The 25,931-nt window shown below is 52.4% G+C and overlaps 1 protein-coding gene across 1 annotated transcript in view; it reads right to left on the reverse strand.

Moving 5' to 3' along the window:
• IRX6 (iroquois homeobox 6) overlaps positions 1-25,482 on the reverse strand; it is a 33,700-nt gene extending 8,218 nt beyond the window's left edge. Inside the window, exons 1-5 of the mRNA XM_036346855.1 lie at positions 25,438-25,482; positions 24,229-24,486; positions 23,416-23,525; positions 22,895-23,208; positions 21,563-22,186 (exon numbers count right to left, since the gene is read on the reverse strand). Of these exons, the coding sequence (XP_036202748.1) occupies positions 21,563-22,186; positions 22,895-23,208; positions 23,416-23,525; positions 24,229-24,486; positions 25,438-25,482 (1,351 nt within the window). The remainder of the gene's footprint in view (positions 1-21,562; positions 22,187-22,894; positions 23,209-23,415; positions 23,526-24,228; positions 24,487-25,437) is intronic.
• Between the last annotated feature and the right edge of the window lie 449 nt (positions 25,483-25,931).

Here is a 25,931-nt window from a genome sequence, read left to right on the forward strand (position 1 = left end):
TTCAGGGAGCTTGTTTGTTTTTATTCTATGGACTTAAAAAAAATTGAAAGCTCTTTTTTTAAAAAAGAAAAGAAAAATAATTAGAAATATGCATGTGTACACCACAAGCAGATGTCCATTTTCAACATATCTCAGGCCTGGGCTCCATAAGCCCCCAACTCAGAATATAGCTCAAAAGTTGTAGAGTCCGTCACCTTTATAATTTTCAACCGCACCGTTTGGGTGTAAATGCGTCCCTTTCCTCCCCTGCCCCTCTCCTTTTAGTCAAATTAAACGTATTGATTAGAACCCATTAGTATGTAATGGATTGTTAATTTGACTCTTTTTACAAATCATATTTATTTGCACCGATAAAATATTTGGATTTAATATGCATGTGTCACATTTATGGCGACGCTGATTGAGGGCCAAGCCATCTGAAGCGAAAGCAGACACCTTGTCCTTTGGTCGCACAAGGGGAAATGCGCAATTAGCTACGTGAACTCCTGCCCGGGGCGGGAAGCTTCAAGAGAAGGAAAATTAGAGAAAAAGGGAGAAATGCCCCGCCCCCATTTTTTGCAAACTTGAGAGAAAGTCATCTTGTGTTTGCACACTTCTGCACACTAGGCACCCCGCTGTGCTATTCAAGTTACTTATGAGGTAGTCGCCACGTCTCTGCGAAGATCAAGAATCAGATTTCTTGCGGAGATCAATTGAGCTGTGGTCTCTTCTACTTGTTTCTCCTTTTGAGGAAAAAGTCATTGGGCATGCAGTTGTTTGAAGGGAAAATGGGGCTATATTTTTCTGCGTATTTCAAATATATATCAACCGAATGCTGTGGGGAATGTGGCTTCTTCAAAGAATCCAGGGCAAAAATATTGAAAACAGTTACCGTTTAGCGAGTGCCTGTTCTGTGCGTGGCTCCTGGGGTGATGATAAACATATTTAGCAACTAGTACAGCCTGAGCATCAACCGTTCGGAGTGAATGCCGGCCGAAAACAGAACAGCTGGTGAGTCGTGCTGGTGGGCCCGCCGAGTTTCTGGCTGGCTGGTTTCTTGACCAGGAAACGCTGCATCTACGTTCGTTTAAAGCGCAGTTATAGGAGCTGTATTTGCCTAGGCCCGTGGTCGGCAAACTGCGGCTCGCGAGCCACACGCGGCTCTTTGGCCCCTTGAGTGTGGCTCTTCCTAAGCCTTAGGAGTACCCTCATTAAGTTAATAACAATGGACCTACCCATAGAGTTTAAGTTTAAAAAATGTGGCTCTCAAAAGAAATTTCAATCGTTGTCCTGTTGATATTTGGCTCTGTGGACTGACGAGTTTGCCGACCACTGGCCTAGGCTAATAATGTGTTTGATTAGTTCCTTCCTTCCTTCCCTCCTTCCCTCCCCCCCTCCCTCCCTCTCTCTTCCTCCATCTCTCTCTCCTTAAAAAAAAAAAATTATTTTTCTACTTGTACCAGTCTTAACGCATATGGCTTTTCTGCTTCATTTCGGCGCTTGTTTGTGTCTTCGCAAGCCATGCTAAGCCTTTTGAGAAGCAGGCGGGCTGTACATTTTAAATAAATAAAAAATAAGCACATGCTTTCCCTGGTCCTGGCCAAACCCCATTACAAAGAGAACGGAGGCGCCGTCAGAATTCCTTTGTTGCCCAGGGGTTGTCTATCAATATTGTATAAAGCAAGCCAGCCATTGACAAGGCCTCGGATTTTTTTGTTGTTGTTATTTCGAGGGTTTGGGGTGATCTTTGTTGTAATACAAGCCAATCTGTAAAAATAAGACTTCTCTTTGCCAGGTGGCAACAAGAAAGGCTTGCCCGGCCAGCCATGGGCAGCGATGAAATTTGCTTCATTTGCTCCCTGGTGTTTGCAGACAAAGAGCCTGGCTGGTCATCGTTAATGATGGAGCGAGATTGCGACAACTTTTTTGACAGGGAGAAACTATACTCAGCCTATTGTCAAGTCGTTTTACTGAGCTCAGGAAATTTCCATTTGTCACTTAACAGCCATGTGTCAAAAGCAAGAATCGTGACCCCCCCCCCCCCAGTTATCTGTTTGAAATGCGTATTCTTTCACTGATATGAAATGACTCAATTTCTGAAGCAGTAACCTTTACTACCCACCCCCCCCAAAATGAACACCCAAGTTTTCGTACTGAATACCATCGTAGTATTTTTCTCTAACAAACCCAACCTCCTTTTTAAGCAGTCATTATTCTCGATAAGTATGTGGTGAGTCAGGATATAGGGAGGAAGTGGGAAGTTTCCCCAGACTCAGCAGAATTTGGTGTCAGAAGCAGAAATAGTCCATTGTAAGTGCCTGGCTGATAGCTATGTCCTTCTTCCTTTCCTGCCCAGGTTCGAGGGGAGAGGTTTTCACATGAACATGTTATGGCTTCGGGACTGGACTATAAAGTCCTCGAGGACAGAAAATAGATTGTATTTGTTTATTTCTCTCTGCAGAACCTAACAGCAAAAGCATTTGTTGATGACATGCTATAGACTTGGGGATGAGAAAGGGCCTTAAAAATCTTGACCCAGTTCCTTCAAACTCTGGCAACACTGCTGATCATATCTGGAGGGAGATAATATTTTGAGGATTATTGAGGCGCTGGGGCAATTCTTGTGCCATTTGGCTATTGTTGGGACGGAGCAACACAGCAAAAACATGTATAAAATGCATGATAATGATTGATACAGTAAGTTATACTCCCTCAGGCAAAGATGTTCTATAAACCCCCAAATATTTGGCCGCGGCAACATTTAAGACATCTTAAGATGCTTAAATGCCATGAGATTTATAAATATTTTTAATAGTTAAATGGATTTCACTTTGAAAGTTACCTAACAGTCTATGAGGTCTGAGGTTGGAACTTGTTGTTTTTTTTTTGGTATTTGAATGTGCTTCATTTGGGTTGATGCAAGCAAGTTAGTATGGGAGCTTACTGGCATATCATAGAGGATTTAACTTAATTCCACCATAATGAATTAATTCTCGCAGTGACACTGTTTTCATTATAGATTTAATGACATCACCTTGGCCAAGATTCAGGAATTCAGAACTCTAAGTTACCCTGAATTATCTAAACACCAGAATGGAAAGATGACTCCGCTCTGTGTCTATGTGGATCCCAACTGCGGATAAGAGTGCGTGGGGAACGTCTTGTTATTCTGAGTTCAAGATAAAAACTCCCCACACCAGTGAGGAAATTGGATTCCACATTCTCTTAAATTGTCTTTAGGGACATTCATGGTACAAAACATGAAGCCAAGGAGACGAAGAAAGCCCCGGTGTTCCGTTCCATTTGCTGAGGTCATGATTATTTGTTGTAAACACAAAGAGGATAAATATGCAATCTTAGGCCATCATTCAGAAACGAGTTTCACCAGCTAAGGAAAGGGGTGGAGGGTGGGGGCGGGAGCGGGTGCAAAAATATGTATGCTCTGTTTCCAGGACTGTGTTTGATTTCTTCTTGGATTTGTTTATTTGGGGGATGTAGAGGGATAGCGCGTCCTATTCTCACAGGCCTGTATTGTTACCCCAGGAACGTTTTGGCAGACGCAAAATTAGAAACAAATTTCGTGTGGTCCCCAGTGCCCCGCGGGCCTTAGAGGACAGGAAGAAAGTGAGGTGGCTTGTCATCAGGACGCCAGGAAGCCACAGGGAAGCGGAGCTTAGGAACCAAAACTGTTCGAAACGGGGAGAGCAGTGAGAGAAGAACCGCAGATGATCCCACGCCTGGACGTGGGGGCCTCGGAACGAAGGGACCACCGGTGATGCTCATCGGCCTTGAACAATGGCTGTTTGCACGGAGGCAGGAGAGAGGGCCCGTGGGCCTCTGATTCTGTTTCACAGACATCTTTCCGCGATTTGAAACTGACGATTGTAGACACAGAGAAACCGTTGGCCTAATTTGCCAGCCTAGGGGATTGTGGATATCACCCTGCAGGTCTGCATGTGTACGCACGGTCCCTGCCGGCTTCAATCAAGTTGGAGAACAGGAAATCTGTAGCTTTGTTGTTGTTGTTCTTGCAGACGATGGAAAGGGCTGGTTGTCAGTGTCCCGGGTGTTGACATGAGAAATGGAATGCAGAATTCTTAGAAGCGTTCCTTACGCTTCTGTTCCAGCAGCGCCTTCAAACTCGGTTGTCCAGGCTAAATCGGGGGTTGGGAAAAAGGGCCGATGGGCATGGGTGTCCAGGGGGAATGAGTGAATGTTTCGTGGAGCAGATATAATGTCGGACATCCATCTGTAAATAGAACTGTTGCTTTCATCGGCGAAGTCTTGACGTACCAGCTCCGTGATTTCCAAACACCACTCCTGTGAGCTCCCCCTTTCTGATTTCTGGTCATATCCAAGTTTCACTTGTACTATCATTTACCTGTGTGTGTGTTTTTCTGTTCAAAACACTTGCTTTTTAAATAAAATACATTTATTTTTTTAAAAGATATATTTTATTGATTTTTTTTACAGAGAGGAAAAGAGAGGGATAGAGAGCTAGAAACATCGATGAGAGAGAAACATCAATCAGCTGCCTCCTGCACACCCCCCACTGGGGATATGCCCACAACCAAGGTACATGCCCTTGACCAGAATCGAACCTGGGACCCTTCAGTCCGCAGGCCGACGCTCCATCCACCGCGCCAAACCAGTTAGGGCAAAATACATTTCTTTTTAAAAGAAAGTTTATATCCCTTCCACAGATGGAAAAAAAAAAAAAAATCCCACTAACTCCACATCACCACCTCCCACCATTACAGAGGAACCATCCACGTAATTGCCGCCTGCCTACAGCTCTCTGAGCCTCAGGGCTTCCCTCCCTTTATTAGGAAGGGAGATCCTGTGTCAGAAACGTGCTAAAGATGTACGGGTGCCCGTGGAGACAAGTGCCTGTGGAGACGATCTCTTTGATAATCACAGGATGGAAAACAGTGAAAACAGGACTCAGTGATTCGTCTTCAACGTGCTCACAATCCAACCCCAGTGCGATCGCAAGACTATCCAACTCCAGAAGCGAGGGAGGCCGCCGTTCTTGAGTGCCTCGGGCAGCTCTCTTGGTTTCCATCCCGAAGACACTGAAGTTCAAGGAGAGGACAATGCCCTGCTCAGGTCAAAGGATGCGTGGGTGGCAGAGGGTAGGGCGCACCCAGAGCTCCTCCTTCCCGTCTAACACGCCTCCCACTCTGCGAAGCCAAGGTTAGAACTGATGGGCTTTTCTTGTGTTGTTTAAGCCATCAGGGAGTCTTTGAACTCCACAGAGGACACGTCCTACTTGAGGTAAAAGAGCAGTGCAATGAAATTGTTTAAAGAAGTCACTACAGAACGAGGTTGGATTCATCCATCCATTGGAGCTGGAGTTAGAGGTTACACACGGACACAGGCTTCCAGTTAAGCTAATCATCGCAGAGATTGTTTCTACTGCTTGAAAGTATGTTAGAAGCAAAAATATTAGTGCAATCCCGTACATCAGGCCATCTCAAATATGCTACTTTTGTTTATACTCAGGGCATGGAGGCACTTTCATTGTAGGTCTTGACAGTGTTTCTCTTTTTTCATTGATAAAATAAAGTCGATTTCATGGTGGAAGGAGTCACTCCTTCCAACGCTAGAAAAAGACACAGCATGTCCGTGAGGACAGAGACACGTGTCTCTCCCAAGTACTGAGCCCTGCTCCAGCAGAGAGAGAGAGAGAGAGAGAGAGAGAGAGAGAGAGAGAGAGAGAGAGGACCCAGAGGTTGAAGGTCAAGTGTGTCTGCCACCGACAAACCCTCAGCAGAGGGTGGCGGCTTGTCCCAAGCCTGGAGCAGGCAGCTGGGCCATGTGTCTGCCCTGCCACTGCTCCGTGAGGACCACCTCACACCTCCGTGAGCTGTGAACAGTCCGTCTGCGGCCACCACAAAACGCCAGCTCTCAGATCCATCCTGCTGACCAGTGTTTTCCTGCTCCTTTACTCACACAACAACATACGTGTCTTTCTTAGTAGCAGCCCGTTCAGCTGCCTCCGGTCAGGCACCTCAGTAGGAAAGCTTTTCATTTAGATAACCTTTTTCTCAAAATCTGGAGCAGACACGGAGTCTTAGCAACCCTCTGAAGTAGCCGTTATTGCTCCCATTGTACAGATGAGGATGCTGAGGCCAGAGAGGTGCAGTCACTCTCCCAGGATTACCCACCCAGTGAGATCCAGCGCTGGCGGCTCCCAAGTGCACAGGTCTGCTCACTGTGCCAGGGGCTCCCAAATGCATCCCATACGAAGACATCCATGTGGTCATGTGAAAGCACGGAGACTTCCAGGTCTCTCCTCTGTCCATTTTAAGTCAGTATTCCGCAGCGGGGCCTAGGATCCTAGACATTTTTTCTTGTTGAGAGTATTACAGATGAATCACATGTCTCCCTTTTTGCCCTCCTCCACCCAGCCCTGCCCCACCCAGGCCTTCCCCATACGATTGTCTGTGTCCATGGGTTATGCATATATGCATATATGTTCTTTGGTTAATCTCTTCGTGTCCCCTCCCACCCCCCGTCCTCCACTGAGACCTGTTATTCTGTTCCATGCAGCCAGGCCTCTGGACTTCTTTTGTGCGTCAGTTCATTTCCTTCATAAGATTCCACATACGAGTGAGACCATGTGCTATTTGTCTTGCTCTGACTGGCTTATTTCACGTAGCGTAATAGTCTCCAGGTCCATCTATGCTGCTCCGGAGGTTAAAAGCTCCCTTTCTGCCCTGGCTGGTTTGGCTCAGTGGATAGAGCATCCGCCTGCGGACTGAAGAGTCCTGGGTTCAAGTCCAGTCAAGGGCACATGCCCTGGTTGCGGGCTCGATCCCCAGTAAGGAGCGTGCAGGAGGCAGCCGATCAATGATTCTCTCTCATCATTGATGTTTCTATCTCTCTCTCTCCCTCTCCCTTCCTCTCTAAAATCAATCAAAATATATTTTTTAAAATGCTCCCTTTCTTTTCTACAGCCACCTAGTATTCCATTGTGTGAATATATCCCACACATCACCTCCTTTCTGACCCGTTTTCTCTTTTATTTCCCATAAAATTCTAGGAATCCCAGGCCCCCTTTACAGGGGAAGCACCCAAGGCTGGGAGAAGTAATGCCATTGGCTCACGGTCCCCTGGCTCATACAGGGGCAATGTCCTAAGACTCAAACCCAGAGTCTTCTGATCCTAAATCTGGTGCTCTTTCCACCATTCCCAGAGAAACGTAAGTGAAGGAATGAGTTCAGTGAGGCAAAAGTAGAGTCATCTTTATTGAGGGCCTGGAGAAGAGCCAGCCAGCCGGGACTCATTTGGAATCAGGTGTATATTGAGCTGTGTAGCGCACTCGTGCCAAATGGAGCCCCCTGCCCGCCTGCACTGTACGATTCTGATCCCCTTAGGGTAGTCCCTACGCATGAGTGACTGTGGATCCCGTTGCTAAAATCAAGTGCCACGGAACTTCTTGCCGATATTATGTATTAGGTAAAACCACTCGGCTGCCCTGGGCTGCTTACTTAAGAATGGAGAGAAAAAAAAATAATGCTTGAGACTTTGATCTCCTGTTTTAAATCTGGCTGTTATAAATAGATAGAGTTTCAGCTTAACTATACTAATGATCCCCCCCCCCCCCTATGCAAATCATACTGGTTCCTTAGCAACAGAACAAATAAGTGTTTCTCCTCTAATTCCGTGTGTGTTAGTTTTAGAGAAGGCACACAATAAGTTAATTAGAGAGTGGTTGGGGGTGATTTGTAAATGTCATATTAACATGCCGCCTGCTTTTGTCGCACCCAAAGACTTTAAAGTAAATGAATGCCATTTCTGACGCGGTTGATGATTTTTTTTTTTTTTTGGTCTCCAGAACCTTTTCCCAACTAATATTTGGAGTAAAGATTTAAAAGTGATATGTGAGGCGTTTGGTTGTAAATCCTAATTACAGATGGGCTCCATTTTTGGAAAAACAGATATATAAATTTAAGCTGAAAACAAAGAAAAAGCGGGCCTCGCTGGCTTCCCAGTGAATCAGAGGGAGTTCTTAGGAGCCTTTCATTTTACTGGGGAGAGAATATGGGCTGAGACGGGGCAAATGATTTACCCATGGGCCCAGTGTCTGTACTTGGCTAAGCTTCTATTCAAATCCAGGACTCCCTGTTCTGCCTGTCATGCCCCCTCTCATTCCATCACTTGCCCCTGTATTTCTTAAATGCCCCACTCTTTACTGTTTATTGGCAATGGTTTATTTATACTTTCGTCTGCTTTCTGTGTACCTTGGCCTTGGTTTCTGCCAGAGGTACCCCCTGTCCCTTTCTTCCTTCATGGGTGACTGGGCTGTATTACACCCGTTCGTGAACTGTTCTCTGGGAGCGTGGAGGGGGTGTATGTTGAGGGTAGGAATAACATAATTTATTCAGAATAAATCCTGAGGGAGAAAATCTGAAAAGAGTTTTGAGAAAACAACCACATACGTGAATCCGTTCCTTACAATAATCACTTGTCTCCTATTTTAATTATTTCCATCGCACAGCGTGTTAGAATTTGACACACGTTTACAGCTTTTAAAACCACCAGCCTTATTTTGATTATTAACGAACGTCGGGCAGAGGCTGTCTTTCGATTTTTACATCACCTGCAGAACCAGGAGAGACAGTGAAATGGACAAAGATGTGGACTTTGAATTCAGAGACAAATTCCAGTCTTGTGTCGGCTGGGCATACAGTTAGCTGCAAGTAACAGAAAACCCAGCCAGCAGTGGTTTAAACCACAGGACGGTCACCGCTTACATTACTTTAGGTCCGATGTATGCAGTGTCAGTCCTGGTTCAGAATATAAATGACACCAGGGCCGAAGTCATGGTCATAGTTGCTGTCACTGTCCTGGCCTCATGGCCTCACATGCCTTGTCCAAAGGCAGGAGGCACAGGGCGGCCAGGAAGTGGGAGGTCTCTTTATACAGCTTTTTCCCAGAAGCCCCCAGAAGTGTTGTGTCACATCTCCTTGACCACAGCCAGCCCTCCCTGAGCGGCAGGAGGCTAAGAAATCCTCTCTGCTGGGAGGCAGGCAAGGGCGAAGGGGTTGGGCACGCTGCTGATGGGCAACCACACCCCGGTCTGCTAGCAAACGCCCAGCCCCTACCCCCTTGGCACCTACCTTTCTGCATGCGCTAGTCCTATTCTGTGAGCAGCCCAGGGTCTCTCTCTCTCTCTCTCTCTCTCTCTCTCTCTCTCTCTCTCTCTCTCTCTCTCTCGGTCCTGGGCAGCTAAATTGCACAAGGAGCACAAGTCGGAGTTGGAGGACTCACACTTTAACTTCCTTGCCCTTGAGTGGGACAACTCTAAGGCGTATTGAACGTTGATTTCCAGCGGCTCTCGGTTCATGTGACCCCGCTGCCCACAGAGGTAACCTGCCCATCCAGGCACCTTGCCTTGACTTCCTCGTCTTCTGTCTCCCTTCTCCTCCCCCACCCTGGTACTCCCTTCGATCATCTTCCAAGTCAACCACTTGTATTCAAATCTTGCTTCAGAGTCAGCTTCTGGGGGAGGGGAGAGGGAAGTCCAGCCCAAGATATGAGCCATGTGACCTCTTTAACTTCAGTTCTTCTAACTGCAAAGGGAGCTCAGAATCCCCATTCAGGTAGCCACGCCCCTTGTGAGGGTCAGTGACAAAATATATGTGAAAATGCACTGCACACTGCGAAGCATTCGACGGGGCGCAGGGAGAGTGTGGGTTGGAAAGCAAGGGCCTTTTTTGCCCACGCCAGCCGTTTCGGTTCCGTTTCTGTGATCTGGCCCCCACTTGCCGAGGACTGGGTCTCTGGGCAGGGACGCCTTCCTTTGACACATACAGGAAGTGTCATTGCCAAAGTGGTACTCTCCCTCCATCTCAGCTAAGAGCCTTGCTTTTACACCGGTACTGCCCTGGGATTCCAATTAGCTGCGATTCTTTAGAGATCGGGGGAAGGTGATGAAATGCTCCACACGGCCGCATTATAGTTTTCAATAGCCAGTATATTGACGAAGATAAAGCTAATGCTCCGTCACAGGTACTCAACTGGAGACCTTGTGGGACCGGCTTCAGAAAACCTACCTCCATTTCATTTTCTCCACAGGACCTCGAGGTACTGGCTGCAATCGCCTTAATGAAGCCAGGCTTTTAAAAATACGCGAAGTCATCTATTTCCATGCAGTTGAAACTCTCATCAAATAGGGTTTGTGGTTTCTTCGCGGTTATTGTTTTTTTTTCCTTGACCTCCAAGCTATGGGCCATTATTCTGGCCCCTCTCACTGACTTAGTGCCTTTCCCCTGGTCCTGGTCTTCCAGGACCTCCGGCAGTGGGCCTGGGGCTGGCTGGCACCCACTCCGCCTTCTAACACCTGCAGCTTCCTGGCCAAAGGAATTCATCTTCCAGACATCACCACCCATCTCCTCTTGGCACATGAACTTGACCTTGCAGTCTACTTTCCTGTGCACGTTTGTACCCACGGAAAGAACATTTTAACACCTTTCCTGAGATATAATCGATACCCAGACACTGCATCGATTGAAAGTACAATTTGTTGAATTTGGACGCATCCAAATACCTGTGACACCATATTCAAGGTCATCGACTTATCCATCACCTCCCAAAGTTTTGTTTTATTTTGTGTGTGTGTTTTTTTTTAGTTTTTAGTTTTGTTTTGTGGTAAGAACACTGAACATGAGATCTACCCTCCTTACAAACTTTCAAGTGCCCAAGACAGTATCCGTTAGCTACAGTCACTGCTGTGGTACATCGGGCCTCTAGGATTTCCTCATCTTTGTGCCCATTGAAAGGAAGCTGATCTGCATTTACCTTGAAACACATGTGTGTATGTGCGTGTGTGTCTGTGTGTGTGTGTTTAATCATTCCAACTGTTTTATTGATTTTATTTCTTTTCTTTTATTGATTTTAAAATAGATTTTTCTTGAGCAGGAAAAAGGCAGGTAATTGCACTTTCGTGTATCTAGCCAAAAAAATAAATAACCACATACATAAATACGCAGGTCCCCAGGACCTTGAACTCAAGGGCAGAAGTGTGGCTCTTCCCTCTTCATATGCGTTTGATGTGCCCCCCAGCCTCCTGTGAAACTTCTTCCTTGCTTGGTCCTTCCCTCGTTTCCTTGTCTGCCCTTCCTCTCTTCCCTCATTCATTCACTTTTCCACGTCGGGTTGTTTGCTGTTGTGTGGCATCTACCTTGAATCGGTTACTGAGCCTGGTGTAGGGACAAGGCAGATAAAGCTGAGCCCTCCCTGCCCCGGCCAAGTTCACGGTCTCCTCCAGCCGACAGGACTTCGTCCTGCCATCTCCTTCCTTGTTGTCCAAGCCACCCTCTATCGTCCACCTCCCACCTGTAGGCATTCGTTCCTTTTTCTCCGAAGAACTTAAACCTCCAGAAACATCCTCCTATTCAGGCGTCTTCTCTGACGGCCAGGATTCCATCCACCGCCAGCTCCGTGGACAAGGCCTCTCGCAGCCGAATTTATGGCTGGGCCGAGCCATTTCATAAAAAATGATTCATGGTAATTAACATTTTAACTTCAGGCCATTTAATGGCACCTGACAAAGGGGTCAAGTGAAACTCATGGGTGTCAGAGGTCAAAGGGCACAGTTACGGGTGGGGGCTGAGTGGGGGCTGAGCGGCAGCTGAGAATTCCATGGAGAGAGTGTATGAGGAGCTGCATACAGACAGGGCTTCTGCTCCCGTCCCTGCGCCCCCTTCCCCTGTCCCCGCCAAAGGGATACCGCCTCCCTCTCAGATTAGAAGCGTCTGTGTATGTTTGAGAATTCAGTTTTGCTTTAAAAAAAAATTATAAGACTACCCCACTCCCAGCTAATAGTCATACCGGCTAATAATGCGGATTTTTTCATAAATATTTACCGGTTAGTAGTGCGGATTTTAAAATAAATATTTACGTTTTAAAAATAAATATTTACCAGTTAATAGTGCGGATTTAAAAATAAATATCTACTGGTTAGTAGAGTGGATTTTTTTTTTTTTTTTAAGAAATTTTTTTTTTTTTATATATATTTTTTATTGATTTTTTACAGAGAGGAAGGGAGAGTGATAGAGAGTTAGAAACATCGATGAGAGAGAAACATCGATCAGCTGCCTCCTGCACATCTCCTACTGGGGATGTGCCTGCAACCCAGGTACATGCCCTTGACCGGAATCGAACCTGGGACCCTTCAGTCCGCAAGCCGACGCTCTATCCACTGAGCCAAACCGGTTTCGGCTAGTAGAGTGGATTTTAAAATAAGTATCTACTGGTTCCGTAGGCAGCATGCTGCACATCAAGGAAAGTTTACTGGATTCCAGCATCAGGGCACTTACTTTCCTGAACGTCCCAGCCTCCCTCACTCCACGCTGGTTCTCGCCTTCTGGCGTCTCTGAGCTCACCTCCCAGGGCCCTTTGGTCTCCGCATCCTCAGCTCACTTCCTACCCTGGATCTAGGCTCCACTTGGCTTCTCTCCCATGGACCCCCCCCCCCCCCCCCCGCCGCCGCCCCCGCGCCCTTTATTTTTCTTGCTTTCTGAGAGTTTATGGATCAACCTTGCCAATGTCCCTCCTGGCTCCAAGCAGCCCTGGGGCACCCCTTTCCTGAGGGTGGTCTCACCCACTGCTCAAAGATGGGGTCTAAACACCAATCACTTACAATATAAACATTTGGCAGAAAGTGAGACCAGAACCAACGTGCTTCAGAAACGGAAGGTTGGAGGGTTGGCGTCCTCCTGGGAAGTCATGAGACGAATGGTCAAGGACTGGGCAACAGGGCAGACACCACACGGGGCACTAGCCCTGCATCCCTGGGAGGTGGGAGCTTCCTGTGGAGGTAAGGGCTGCTGCTGAAAGCAGCTCACTCCTGGGTGAGGGAGCAGGTCTGTCCCCCGGGAGGGGAGAAGCGTGGGAGTGAGGCAATGCTTCGGTCTGAGAGAGACCCACACCACGTGCCCAAGGCCCATCTTTGGGGAATGGCCCTTGGCTGACAGAACGGAGACCCCACCGTGAGGTGACCCATGAGATGGGACCTGGAGTCTGTACCGTGACCACAGCAGGGACCTGGAAGGCAGGCTGACGCTGCGGGCCACTCTCCCAGGGAGTCCAGCGTCACAGCGCCAGTTACAACAGTCGTCGCCAGTATCTGCAGAGCACTGGGCGCCAGTCCGGAGCTAAACACTGAGCATTCATCACCAGAGTTCCTCCTCAGCTGGCAAACCATCGCCGCACGAGCTCAGCTCCAGTTCTATCCCATTTTACTTGAAGAAGATGAGGCTGGGCGAGATGAAGGCTGCTAAGTGGCCGGGCCAGAATACGAACCCCGCTTGCTCTCCCTCCTGTCCTAGTATTTCTATTCTCCATCATGCTAGCAAGCTGCCTCTGGACCAGCAATGTTTTTCTGCCCCAAAATTGACTTAAAAACTGTGAAAGTGGCTCGGCCGGCGTAGCTCAGTGGTTGAATGCTGACCTATGAACCAGGAGGTCACGGTTCGATTCCCCGGTCAGGGCACATGCCCAGGTTGCAAGTCGGGGGCGTGCACGAGGCAGCCGATCCATGATTCTCTCTCATCATTGATGTTTCTCTCTCTCTCTCTCTCCCTCTCCCTTCCTTTCTGAAATCAATTTAAAAATATATATATATTTTTAAAAGTGAAAGTGAGTCTAGTTAAAGAAAATATCAAGTGAACATAGTATGCGTCTGGATATGGCCTGAGTCTTAAAGAAGATGTGAGAACTGGCATTGGCTACGATGCTCGGAAATGTACACAGCGGGTTCAGTAGGTGACGCAAGTCTGAGGGGCCACGGGGAATAATGAGGGCTTTTCCAATGTCCTGACACGTCCCCACGGCTAGGCCCAGCACCAGGCCCGATGGTGGCCGGCAGCCCTCTGACCTTGCCTCCGTGTCAATGTCAATAGCTGTTGTCCCCGGGCAGTGGGCGTCCTGTGTGGGACTTAGAGACTCTCTTTATGCACTTAAAAGGCATCATTAGTACCAAGTGGCCATTAAAGCCGTCTTGCTGATCAGAATGATTTTCTGAAGCAAATGCAGAGGAAACGTGTGCAGGGTTGAAGCCATTAGCTGCGACCACAGAAGGACTGACCGTGGGCAATGGCGCCATTAATCTTGATAAGGGGAAGTGTGAGCAATTCATAAAACCCACTTGGTGAGGTTTCTCCCTAAGTGGACATCGAGTGAATGACCCCATGCCTTTGCTCTAGGTAAGAGGGACACGTATGAGCTGAGACATGGGCTTGGCATGATGAGCCAGCCAGGCAGGCTGGGCTGCAGATTAGGGCACACAACAGTGATTCCAGACCTCACGGGGGGTGGGGTGGGGGTGGGGGGGAGAGGGGCACGCCTGTGGCAGGGGCAGCTGAGGTACAGCAGGAGAAGTTGCAGTTGGCATTGATAGAAGACTTGCTCTGGGCCAGGCACAATTCTAACGCTTTTCATAGTAACTGTTTAATCCTCACAACAGTCCCGTGAGGCAGGTACTATTATTTCCATTTTAGAGATGAGGAAACTGAGTCCCGGACAGGTTATGCCACTTGCCAAAGGTCGCACCGCTAGCAAATGGCAGAGCTGGGATTCAGACCTGGGGAGTCTGGTTCTCACCCGTTTTCTGCACAGTGTGATCTGGGAGCAGATGCCCTCCGCCTCCTGCCATGGCTGGGGTGGGTAGCCTGGGCTTTGGGGTCAGACAGACCTGGATGCAATCCCCAACTCTGCCACTTCCTGGCAGTTGGGCCTTGAACAAAGGACTTCACTTACTTAAGACTTGGTTTCCTCCTGTATAGAGTGCAGAGTTGTTCTGAGATTGTACGACGTGTCAGGCACTTCACAGCACTTGAGTCCGCGTCACTGCCCTCTCCTCCCACATCGAGGCTACACACACACTGTCAGGCCAGGATGCTGATGGGGGAGTGTGATGGGCAGCCAGGTGCCTGCCCCAACCAGCACCATCTGTGTGTGTGGCTGGGGACTGGCCCAGACCATTGGCCAGAGAGTCAGCACCCTCCTCCTGGTCGCCTGCTTCCTACCTGGCCTGGTGCCTCTTGGGTTCTGGGTTAGCGTCTTTTATGCACGGAATGTTCGGGATTCTCCAGAATCCACCTGGTGAAGCCCGAACCCCAATGAAACGGTATTGGGGCTCCTTCCCAAACCGTGGGGGGAAATGTACTTATTATTCTTCATTGTACTGTGGGGAAACCAGAAAGATCCATAGATTTGAAGGGAAAATCATAGGCTTCTAGACTCTCAGTGGGCCAAGCCCTACCCCTCACCTCCACCCAGCTTCTAGAAAATCCCGGGGCTGGGAGGAGAAGCAGCCTGGGTGTAGCGCCCCGGTTCTCAGCCTCGGCGGCACCTTGGAGTCACTTGAAAGCTTGAAAAACACTGCTGGACCTCAGCCTTAGAGACTGGATTGAACTGGTCTGGGGTACAGCTTGGATAATGGTACTAAAAGGCAAAACAAAAGGAAATGCCTCCCTGGCTGGCTGTAGGCCCCGCCAGGATGCCAGGATGGAGGAGGACTTCTCCGGACTCATCATCACGATCAGTGTTGGCATCATTGCCCCAGGACAGGGTCTCCGAGGCGCTAAAATGAAGCCCATTTGGAGGCAGCCCCAGGCCACGAGGGAAGACACCCATCTCTGATGATCTCACAACTCATAATCACCCTTCACATCAGTGGTTCTCAGCCTTCTGGCCCTTTAAATACAGTCCCTCATGTTGTGACCCAACCATAAAACTATTTTCGTTGCTACTTCATCACTGTCATGTTGCTACTGTGATGAATCGTCATGTAAATATCTGATATGCAGGATGGTCTTAGGCGACCCCTGTGAAAGGGTTGTTTGACCACCAAAGGGGTCGCGACCCACAGGTTGAGAACCGCTGCTCTAGACCATGGTTCAGCTTCTCTCAACCTGGGCCCCGGGTGGTTGCCCCCCAGCTGATGGCAGGGACGCTTTAGCCATCAAGGGCGTGTGCAGGTCCAGCGCTTGCAGACTCAGCCCTGAGAACGTCACCTCCCTGCATCTGCAGGCAGGCACTTCGCGGCGCTCACAGGCCAGCTGTCGGTGGGCACCAGCAGGCTCAGCCGGGAGAGCAGGGCTGTACCCTCCCTCCCCTGGCTCTGGTGTTTAATCAAAACAGTATTCAAAATATGATTCTGGGAGATTATATGGGGAGCTTTGCAGGAGGCTCTTGGTGAAGGCAGAGAGGGTGGGAACAGATTGCTGCTGGGATAATCAGAGGCTCAGATGGGCCATTCCCAGGCCCCTCACCCACTCTCCCTCCCCTGCCCCCCCCCCCCCCCCCCCCCCCCCCCCCGCAAATGGAGATCTAGCCCATCTCTATATTCAACAGCAGGGGAGACCCAGATAGGGGATGGGGATGGTGCTGGTCCTTGGGGTGGAGAGCCACTTTCTGGGATCTCAGGCTACTCTTTGGCTCTCCTCACACCCCACTGTCTCCAGGCAACCAGGCCCAGGTCTTGGGGACAGTCTTGGCTGCAGGCTCCTGCTATGGGTTGGGGGAGGCTGCTATGATTTGGGGGATGTAGGTGAGGCTAGGCTTCCCAGACAAGAGATGGAGAGACACCCTTCTGAGGTCCTGGAGGTGAGGCCGGACGGCTCAGGTGGGCTTTCTTCCCCAAGGCTCACTGTTCCTGGAAAAGGCTGGCTGGCTGGAGGCCGTGTGCGGGTCAGATCCCCGCGCCCGACCCCCCCCCTCCCCCCCAACAGCCTCCATCCTTTACTCCCTGATCAGCCACGTGGCCTCTGCCTTGGGTGGGTGCCTTCTCTGGGGCCTTCACTTTCCCCATCTGCTGCGAGTGCTGGCTCAGTGTGTGCTGAGGGGCCTCTCTGGCCATAGAATGGTTAGCTGGAGCCCCACACCCAACGGGACCCCAGGAACAAGCTGGGAGGGGGGGTGTCTACATAGTCCCTAAGGAGGAGGCGTGGTTGAGAGCGCCTTGAAAGAAACCTCTAGCTAATGCTCTTTATTACAAGCCTTAATCCTGCAAAGCCGACTGGAAATAATGTTTATCTTTTCGCAGTTTAATTTTCCGGACCCTAAGCCACGGGTCAGTGAGGGTGGCTGGAGGGTCCCCCGGGAGCAGGGACAGGCACATCTGTGTCCATAAGCAGAAGGAATGCAGGGAAGGGACTTCCCAGAGGAAGTGTGTGTGTGTGTGTGTGTGTGTGTGTGTGTGTGTGTGTGGTGTTGGGGGAGAGGGGAGGAGGAACCAAAAAGGACCCTGAGTGGAATGTTGGGGTCCCTCCCAGCACAGACTCTGTGACCCTGAGCCAGTCCCTTGCCCTCCCGCTTGGCCTCCATTTCCTCATCTGAGAAAGGGCTTTGTATTTTTGTGGGTCATGGTCTTTAAGGAAGATTTTGCACTTGGCTTTGCACAGTGGCTGGACACAGATGAGGAAGCGGAGAAGGTCCTCAGAGCGGAAGGGGGAGAACAGTCTCCTCCCGGATGAAAGAAGAGTGGGGCTTCCACACGGCTCCCAGGAGCTGGTGTCATGATGCGTTTCAACATAGAGAAGAAATAAATCACTCTCTGGGCTGTCTTTATCTAAGATATTTGTTAGGGAAGGATTAATTGAATCTTTTTATATATACCTGTATATACGTCATTGAAAAATCCGCATTATTAACCAGCATATATTATGAAAAAATCCGTATTATTAACCGGTGCACCTGGTAAATATTTCATTGAAAAATCCACATTATTAACCGGCGCACCTGCTAATAGTCGTACCAGCTAATAATGCGGATTTTTTCGTAAATATTTACCGGTTAGTAATTTGGGTCCCTCTTCCTGGCTTGCAGATGGCCATCTTCTTGATGAACCAGGAATTTGGGGGGTAAAATAGTAAAGTTTTAGGAAATTTTAGAAATTCTGGAAATTAAGGGGACCATGGAGGAAGCACAGGGCTGCAGAGCAGGAGAAGGTGTATTTCCATAAAACAGGGAAGCTAAAAAGCTGCAACTGGCACATTTCCATAGAATGAGGGAGCTGGGAACAGCAAAAGGTCTATATTTACAAAATAAAGAAAAGGAAGACCTTTATCCAGAAGAAGAAAGCCCAAGGGGACTAGGAAAACAATGAGGAAGGAGGGGGGAGAACTTTACATGTCCCAGGTGAAGTTCGACCTTTGAGCCTAGGAGTTACTGTAGTAACCAGTCTGGGGGAATAGTGACCAATCAGAGGGGATATCAAGGCACCATGGTCATGGGAACCCCCAAATTTATAGCCCTTTGGTCAGAAGTTCAGGTGACGTGAGGAGCCCTCAAAATTGTGGCTGGTGCAATCAATGATCCTCTCTCATCATTGATGTTTCTCCCTCTCCCTTCATCTCTGAAATCAATAAAAAAAATATTTTTAAAAAATTGTGGCTGGTGTCTGAAGTGAGGGCAGTCTTACTGGGGACAGTGCTCTGACCCTGTAGAGCCTGCACTAACTCCAGGTCCTGTCCCATTGCATTGGGGTCCAATTGTAGGGCTAAGATCTGTGAGTGCCTGAGTTGGACTTTATTTGGTTGGTGGCTGGAAGTCATAGAAAGCTTATGTATGAGAAGATGACTGGCAGGATTAGTAACTGGGGTTCTGGGAAAAATAATCTGGCAGAGACGGGTGGTGGGCAGAATTCTCCCTGAGTCCCAGGCCCCCTGGGTCACACAGTCTCAATTTTGACGTGGGATGCTGGTCACCAAAGATGTTTCCTTTTCAAAAAATAAAGAGCAGCGATAAAGCAGGCTGCATAGATTTTCAGTCGAAGGTGTGCGCGAATCATAGAGTTCATGCTTGTGTTATTATGTATTAATTATTGTATTACTTTTCCATGCGACCAGCTGTTGTTATATTGTCACTTCGCTTCACTGGAAAACTACTGTTGCCCCACCCTGGTCCTTGGTGGGGTTGGAGCCACCCCAAGCTAGGCCAGCCAGGGAGCTGCAGAAATGCTCGCTCCTGGGAGCAGAAGGTCAGTTCTTTCTTCCGCCTTCACCCTCTGCAGACACTGAAATTCATATAAGAGGCTTGGCTTCTCTTCACCTCGCCCAAGGCTTCTCTTTAAAGCACAAGGGGTGTGGCAGCAAGATCAGGGCACAGCTGCCCTGACTCCCATCATGGAAGGAAGATGGAGGGGGCAGGGAGGGGAGGGGTCAGGGAGGTAGCCTGTCGCTGGTCCCCCAGTTTAACCACCCCCTTCCTTTGCAGCCTCCACGGGTCTTAAAATCTCTCTCCCTCCCTTCCCCCCAGGACAGGGACCCTCTCCACCCCAGACTCCGGGGACTGGCCGGCTGGCACCCCTGCAGGTCTGAAAGGCTATCCCGCCCCCCCAGGCCCAGCTGCTCAAGGGTCAAGCCCACAGGCGCACACCCCAGCTGTCATCCCCGCTCCCATCCGCTCCCCGCTCCCCGGAGCTCCCCACTAGGCCCCGACCCCTGATGCTCCTCCCTCTGTCCCCTGGGCATCTGCGAGCTTGCGCGCTGGCTGAAAGCAAAGCCACTGCGCCCATACGCGCGCGCGCTCTGGCGCTGCGCTGGCATCTTGAAATCTTTCATCCCTCCGCACCCCAGCCCTGCTCCCCACACAGAGGGACCAAGCCCCCTTCCCCGCCCGCCCGCTCCCATTGGTGGGCCCAGACTGGAAGTGTTTCCTGACACCGGTTTAAGGAAAGAATAACCCGTCCGGCCTCCCCCTGGCCAGCTGTCAGACTTCGCCATTCCGTCCCATCCCAGGAGCGCGGGGTCCCAGCGCTCAGTGCCAGGGGACCTCCACGAAGATCCTCCTTGTCCCATCCTCCCAGTGAACTTAAAACCCAAGTACGAGGGGAACACACGCAGCTTCCAGACAAAAACCCTGGCAGCTCCCACCATCCCTGACCTCGCAGTTGCAATCCCCTCCTATGGCGCCCAGGAATCAGCCCGCGGGCGGGCGCAGGGAGCTGGGTGCGCGCAGAGTTCCGTGGGCTGAGCTGCAGGCGCCGGGGCCTTGGCTCAAACCTTGTCAATTTCTCTCCCAGAAACTGGGGACTGAGGTCTGCAGCCCACACTGCCCTGTCCCCGGAACCCCTGGCCACTTTCCGTCCTCCCCCACCTCTCCAATCGCCCCGCTCACAGAGAGGCCACACAGCTTAGGTCCGGCTTGATTATTTTTAAGGACAAAAGGAATTGGGGGGTAGGAGGGGGGCGGTAGACATAGGTGATCCTTAGGGGCCAGGTCAGCATGGACGTTACAAAGTGAGGGGGCGGGGGTGACGGGGGGAGGGAGCAGCTCAGACTCTGAATCCAGAGGAGGGAGGCAGACTCGCCCTGCCTTCCCCAAGGTAACCTACCACTTCCTCTGGGGTCTGAGGTGCCGCCCCTGTGCCCCCACTGCCAGCTCCGCGTGCAAGGAGAGCCTGCGGGAGGGTTGGTTTCTGTGTGTCTGTCCCCCTGTGCCCCCACTGCCAGCTCCGCGTGCAAGGAGAGCCTGCGGGAGGGTTGGTTTCTGTGTGTCTGTCCGTCTCTTACGCGCAGGGAGAGCCCCCAGTTCCTGGTGAGGTCTCCCCGCTTCTTGGAGGGAAGGTGAGCTGGGAAAGGAGGGCTGGTTTCCAGGATGCTTCCGCAAATCGCGCCGGGGCGCTAACCTGCTGAGAGAGGAAAGGTTGATTAAAACCCGGGGGCCGCTGGGTGGCGATTCCTCGAATAATTGGAGGTCAGGGGTGCCTCCTCCGCAGGGAATCAAAGGTCTCTAGAAGCAATTGGCTCGCCAGAGGTAACATTCGGACCCCTTTGTGTGTAAATTCAAATAACAATGTAACCCAATTTCCTAAGCCCGCAACTAATCCTGAGAGAAATGACTACAAAGAGCAGAATCTGACAGTAATTGCTGGAGGCTGCCAATTTCTTGGGGGAATGGCCTTTTGTGGGGGTGAAATTTCCTCCCGCCAGGCCTGGCCAGGGAACCAGCGGGGAGGGAGGAGAGGGAAGGAGAAACGGATTGGCAGTCACACCCTGCTTAGGGGTGATCTTGGGGCTGAGTGCGCTCCAAGGACATCACCAACCCGGGGCTCCCCCCGTCTGTGGGCTGTAGAGAGGATTGGAAGCTCTCTCTTAAGCACCGGCCTTGCAAACTGTGTGCGTCTGGCCCTGCCCTTCACACTTTCCGGGGAGCCCAGGTGCCTGCCCATCCCTCGAATGGCAGGGGCTCACTGCCCTCCTCTGAAGGGCGGGCAGGGGGGCCTGGGCATCTGTGCCAGAGGGTCGTGATGGTGCCCACCTGGTGCATTTGGCAGGTCAGTGGGTGCCAGTGCAGAGGGGTGGGTTGCCCATCTCCTCAGTGACTTTCTAGGTGACCCCAGGCACGTCACTGTCTCACTCGGAGCTTATTGCTATTATTTGGCTTTAAAATGAGGGAACGCTAGAACCGCTGTCTCTAAGCTTCCGTTTCAAAGAGTGCTGTGGGACCATCTCCTGCCAGGTGGACCCCGGCCGTGCCCAAGGGTCCGAGAGGGCATGCCATGGCTGGGCAGCACACGGGCAGGCGTCTTTTGGACACAGTCCCAGCGCCATTGGGGGCCCACTACCTTCTGCTCCCGACGGGTACTGGCACTGCCCTGCGGGCTCCCTCCGCCGCGGGCACGGGGCGCAGCTCAGGGGCAGCCCCTGCATCGCAAACGGGGGCTTCCCAAAGGCTTTGGCTGCGCGGCCGGGCTCCTCGCGCGCGGAGTCTCTGAGGACCGGGGGTCGCCCGCCGGGGCCTGCGGGCTGTCGGAGAATCAGGCAGCACTCGGGGCTTCGCGGCTTGGGCGGGGTGGGACGTGCCCCTTCGGCAGCGCTGGCTGTGGCCGTGTGCGCCAGGGACCAGATGCGCGGCTTCTGGCTGCAGGGGTAGTGCGTGGTCAGGGTGGGGGCCCCTGGCTCCGCCCGGAGGAAGTCAGCTTCTCCCGATCCCGGGGGCTCATTGAAGGAGAAGTGGGGCGCCGCCAGGCCGCACTCCCTGCGCTCCCGCCGGCCCATTGGAGCTGCAGCGCAAGGCGTCCCCCGCGCCTGCGCGTCCTTGTGGAACTCAGCGAGCCTGTCCGTAGCTGGGACCGCTGCCTCCTCTTCTTCCTCTTCCTCCTCCTCCTCCTCCTCCTCCCCCTCTTCTTCCTCCAGGTCCTCCAGGTCACTCAGCCGGAATCCCCGAGCTTCCCGGCTCGCAGCGAGGTCTGCAGGACATCAGGAGGGAGTGAGAAAAGCGCCAGGCCCCCAGGGAAATCCGCGGGAGTGCCCATCCCCAGAAGCTTTTAGCGAGATGCGCCCTGCTCTCAGGGCATTCTGGGAGTCATCCACCAGACTGACCACACCAGCCCTCACCCTGGCCCCAGCCTTGACCCCACCCCACCCCACCGGTCCTCTCCTCCTCTGTATTCGCCCCCAGGCCAGGGGAACCCACACCGTGTTGCTGTCGCTAAGACCTGGGTCTCCGTCTCTCAACCATATAAAGGCAAGGGGATAATTTCTCCTGCATTTCCACACGCACGGGTGGCTGGTGGGTAGGATGTGATTCAGCACATACGGACGAAGGGCTAAGTTTGTGCCAGACATCACCTAAGCATTCATTCAGGGAAAGGGCTTCTGGAGGCACTGAGGTTCTTGAAGGGGTCACAGTGCAAAGGTGGCGAAGGAAATAGGAGGGGCTGGCCATAGAGAAGAACCAGAGGGCTGCGCTGGCTTAGGCGGCCAGGAAGGGCCCTGGAGAGGTGGCACTTTAAAGTCCAGAAGAAACTGGTTCTGTAGGGAAGGCGGGACAGAGGGTACCAGCAGGCACAGGCCCTGAGGCCTGCAGGGGATGCATGAGCCAGGGTCAGCGAGCAGTGCCTTCCATAAAAGCTACCCCCCAGGCAGGCAGCTGGGGTGGTGCTCACCGCTGGTACCTTTGGTGTCACCGCCGGGTAGGCAGCCCAGCGACTCCTCGGCCCCATCCTCTGCCTTCCTCTCCTCCCCGCCTTTGTTCTTGGGCGCCCACGTCATCTTGTTCTCCTTCTTGAGGCGCCGGCGCGCGTTGGCGAACCAGGTGGACACCTGGGTGAGGGTCATCTTGGTGATAATGGCCAGCATGATCTTCTCGCCCTTGGTGGGGTAGGGGTTCTTGCGGTGCTCCTGGAGCCAGGCCTTGAGCGTGCTCGTGGTTTCCCGGGTGGCGTTCTTCCTGCGCCCGGCACCAGTCAACTCCACAGTGCTGCCGTACCTGCGGGGAGAGAACCTGGCTCAGGGTCCTGGGGCTGGCAACCTGGGGCAGCAGGCGGGAGAGGGCGTGTGGCCTGGGAATGGGCTCTGAGCCCGTCCCTCCCCGCTTGCTCATTCCCCTCCCCACTCACTGCCCAGATCAGCCCTACCTGGGCCATGGACAGGGCAGGACTTTCCATGCCAGCCACCTGTGCCCCCCACACCTTACCGGTCATAGGGGTATTGTCCCAGAGTCGGCTCATAGGGACAGTAGGCTCCCGGTTGTGACAGGCTGGGTGTGAAGTTCCCTGCAGTCTCCTTAAATTCATACTGTGCGTTCTGTGGGGGGAGGAAGTCAGAATTCAGTTCTCCCACCATGTGGGGAGGAGACGAGGCGGGGCAGTTGCTAAGGGTGTAAACTCCAGAGGAGACTGGTCTGGTTTAAATTCCAGGACCCAGGACCTCGCATTGGCGGTGTGGTCTTGGGAACAGTTGCTAACCACTCCACGCCCCCGCTTCCCCTTGCTAACTGGGGATAATAATAATGGTCCCCACGGGCTATTGAAGAAGAGCGCGGGGCAGAATTCCTGGTGCAGCATAAGCAGTAGTTACACGCTAGCGGTTATTATTACTGTTACCACTTGTGTGTCCCTCCCCTCCCCCCACCAGCTGGGGGACTTCCCTGCCTCAGTTTCCAGCAGAGCTGGTCCCTGACCCTGGGTATGTCGGTGACTCTGGGCACGGTACTGACTTCAGCTTCCTCAGCTGCACATTGAGGAAAGTGATGACCTGCCCACCTCGTGTATGAATAGAGATGCAAATGTTTCCTAAGCAGCATGGGCTTCGGCAAACTGCAACATGTTGCAAAGATGGGCTTTTCCCCTTCACACACTCCTAACCACTGCCTGTCCTCGGACTTGGGCGTCCTTCCTAGATTTTCCCTGGAGATGTCACAATGGATTTCACCCGAAGCTGCTGGGGCTTCTGCCCCTGGGCGGGTGGGTTCTGGCGCACAGACCCAGGTCCCACCCCTTGCACTCACCAGCGCCCCGTACAGCGCGGGTGGCTCCGGACTGTAGGGCAGGTACCCAGGGTAGCTCTGGGCAGCTGCAGCGGCCGCGTAGGGGGCTCCATAGATGCCCAAGGCTGTGCCCAGCTCTGGCCGCGCACTGCCCAGCAGCCGGCTATCGTACGGTGCTAAGCAGAGAGCTGCCGCCGGGGTGGAGCCGGAGGCCACGTCTGGGACAGAGCTCGGGGAGGATTCGCAGCAAGTGGCGCTGGAATTTGCAGACACCAGAAACTACGGGGGCGAGAGAGAAGGCATGGGAGGTCAGAGACCCGAACACCGGACCGCTCCTTCATTCCACATCACCTCAATGCCACCGCGTGCCCAGCATTCTGCCGAGCACTGAACAGGAATGATCCGAAGACCCGATTCATCCAAACTGCCCTTAGAGACACTCCTAAGCCGTTGCTAGGGCTTCAGGTTCCCACCCGGTCCGGCCATGGAGGACATTCGGAAACCCACCGGGCTGGTTCCCTCGCAGACCCCCGCCCCTTCCCAATCACAGGGTCTGCAAAGGCAGAGCTAGAAGTTGGCCTTGGAGACCTTCGTCACGTCCCACACAGACAGATACCCATCTCACAGAAGGGCGCGAGGACCTGAGTAAGTGCAGACTGGCCCAAGGTCACCAAGCGGGTCAGAGGTCGGGCAGGGACTAGACCCCAGGAAGATACACCCCACAGTCTGAAGAGAAACTGGAGAACAGTGGTGGGCATCCCCAGAATTCCTCCAGGAAACCCTGGTCCCTGTACAACACCCTGTGAAACTGAAAGAACCAGAAGCTGAGAGCTTGGACCGACCCAAGGAAGGGAGAAGACAAGAACAGAGGTCAACCGCGAACAGCAGCAGGACAGTTGTGCGATGGACAGCGTCCTGGACTGGGAGTCTCCTTTCCTGAGACCCCCCTGGCCACCTCGGAGGCCATCTGCACAGGAAGGAGGCCTGTCTGGCAGCTCTCAGAGGCCCCACCCTCCTCGCTGAGCCCAGGGTCAGAGGGTCCAAGTTCCAGCTAGTGCTGGGGGAGTGGAAGGTTCCCGGCTAGGACCTGAGGATGTCAGAGTTACCTGGTCCCTGCTGCCTCTGGTTTCCAGGGGGACCCACTCGAGAGGAGGGCGCTCAGGGACAGGCGGGTGCACTGGGTACCCCTTCCATCCAGTCGCCCCCGCCCCCCAAGGAGGCGCCTCTTACCTGGGAAGCGCTGCCATACGGGTGTCCAAAGTGCGGGAAGGCCATGGTGGCTGTGCCTGGCTCGCCTTCCTCTTCTTTAGCTTGTTCCCGCCTCAGCCCCCGCGGGTCTGCCTCAGTTCCTTACGCGGCTGCGGGTGCCCAGCGTCGGGTCCTCCGCCCGCTCCGCGTTACTGGAGGCAGAGCCAAGGGCAGACCGGCCGCCAAGCCCTGCGCTCTAGAAGGCGCTCCACCGGCTCCCGAGGTCCGGAAGACAGAAGGGCCCATGGATGAGCCAGGGAAGGGAGAGGATGCGAGTTCCCAAAGGCGCGCGGTGGCGAGGCCAGGTGAGGCGAGGCGCGGCGCGAGGCTGTGCGGCTCCAGAGGTGTCCAAGGTGGCCAGAGGCTCAACGTGACGTCACGGTAATCCCGGGCCGCCAGGTGGGCCCCCGGGCCCTGGGACCCCGGGCCACCCAACGCGCCGAGCGCAGCCAGCCCGTGCGCGCGCGCGCACACTC

This window comes from Myotis myotis, unplaced genomic scaffold (assembly GCF_014108235.1).
Source record: "Myotis myotis isolate mMyoMyo1 unplaced genomic scaffold, mMyoMyo1.p scaffold_m19_p_19, whole genome shotgun sequence".
Taxonomy (NCBI): domain Eukaryota; kingdom Metazoa; phylum Chordata; class Mammalia; order Chiroptera; family Vespertilionidae; genus Myotis; species Myotis myotis.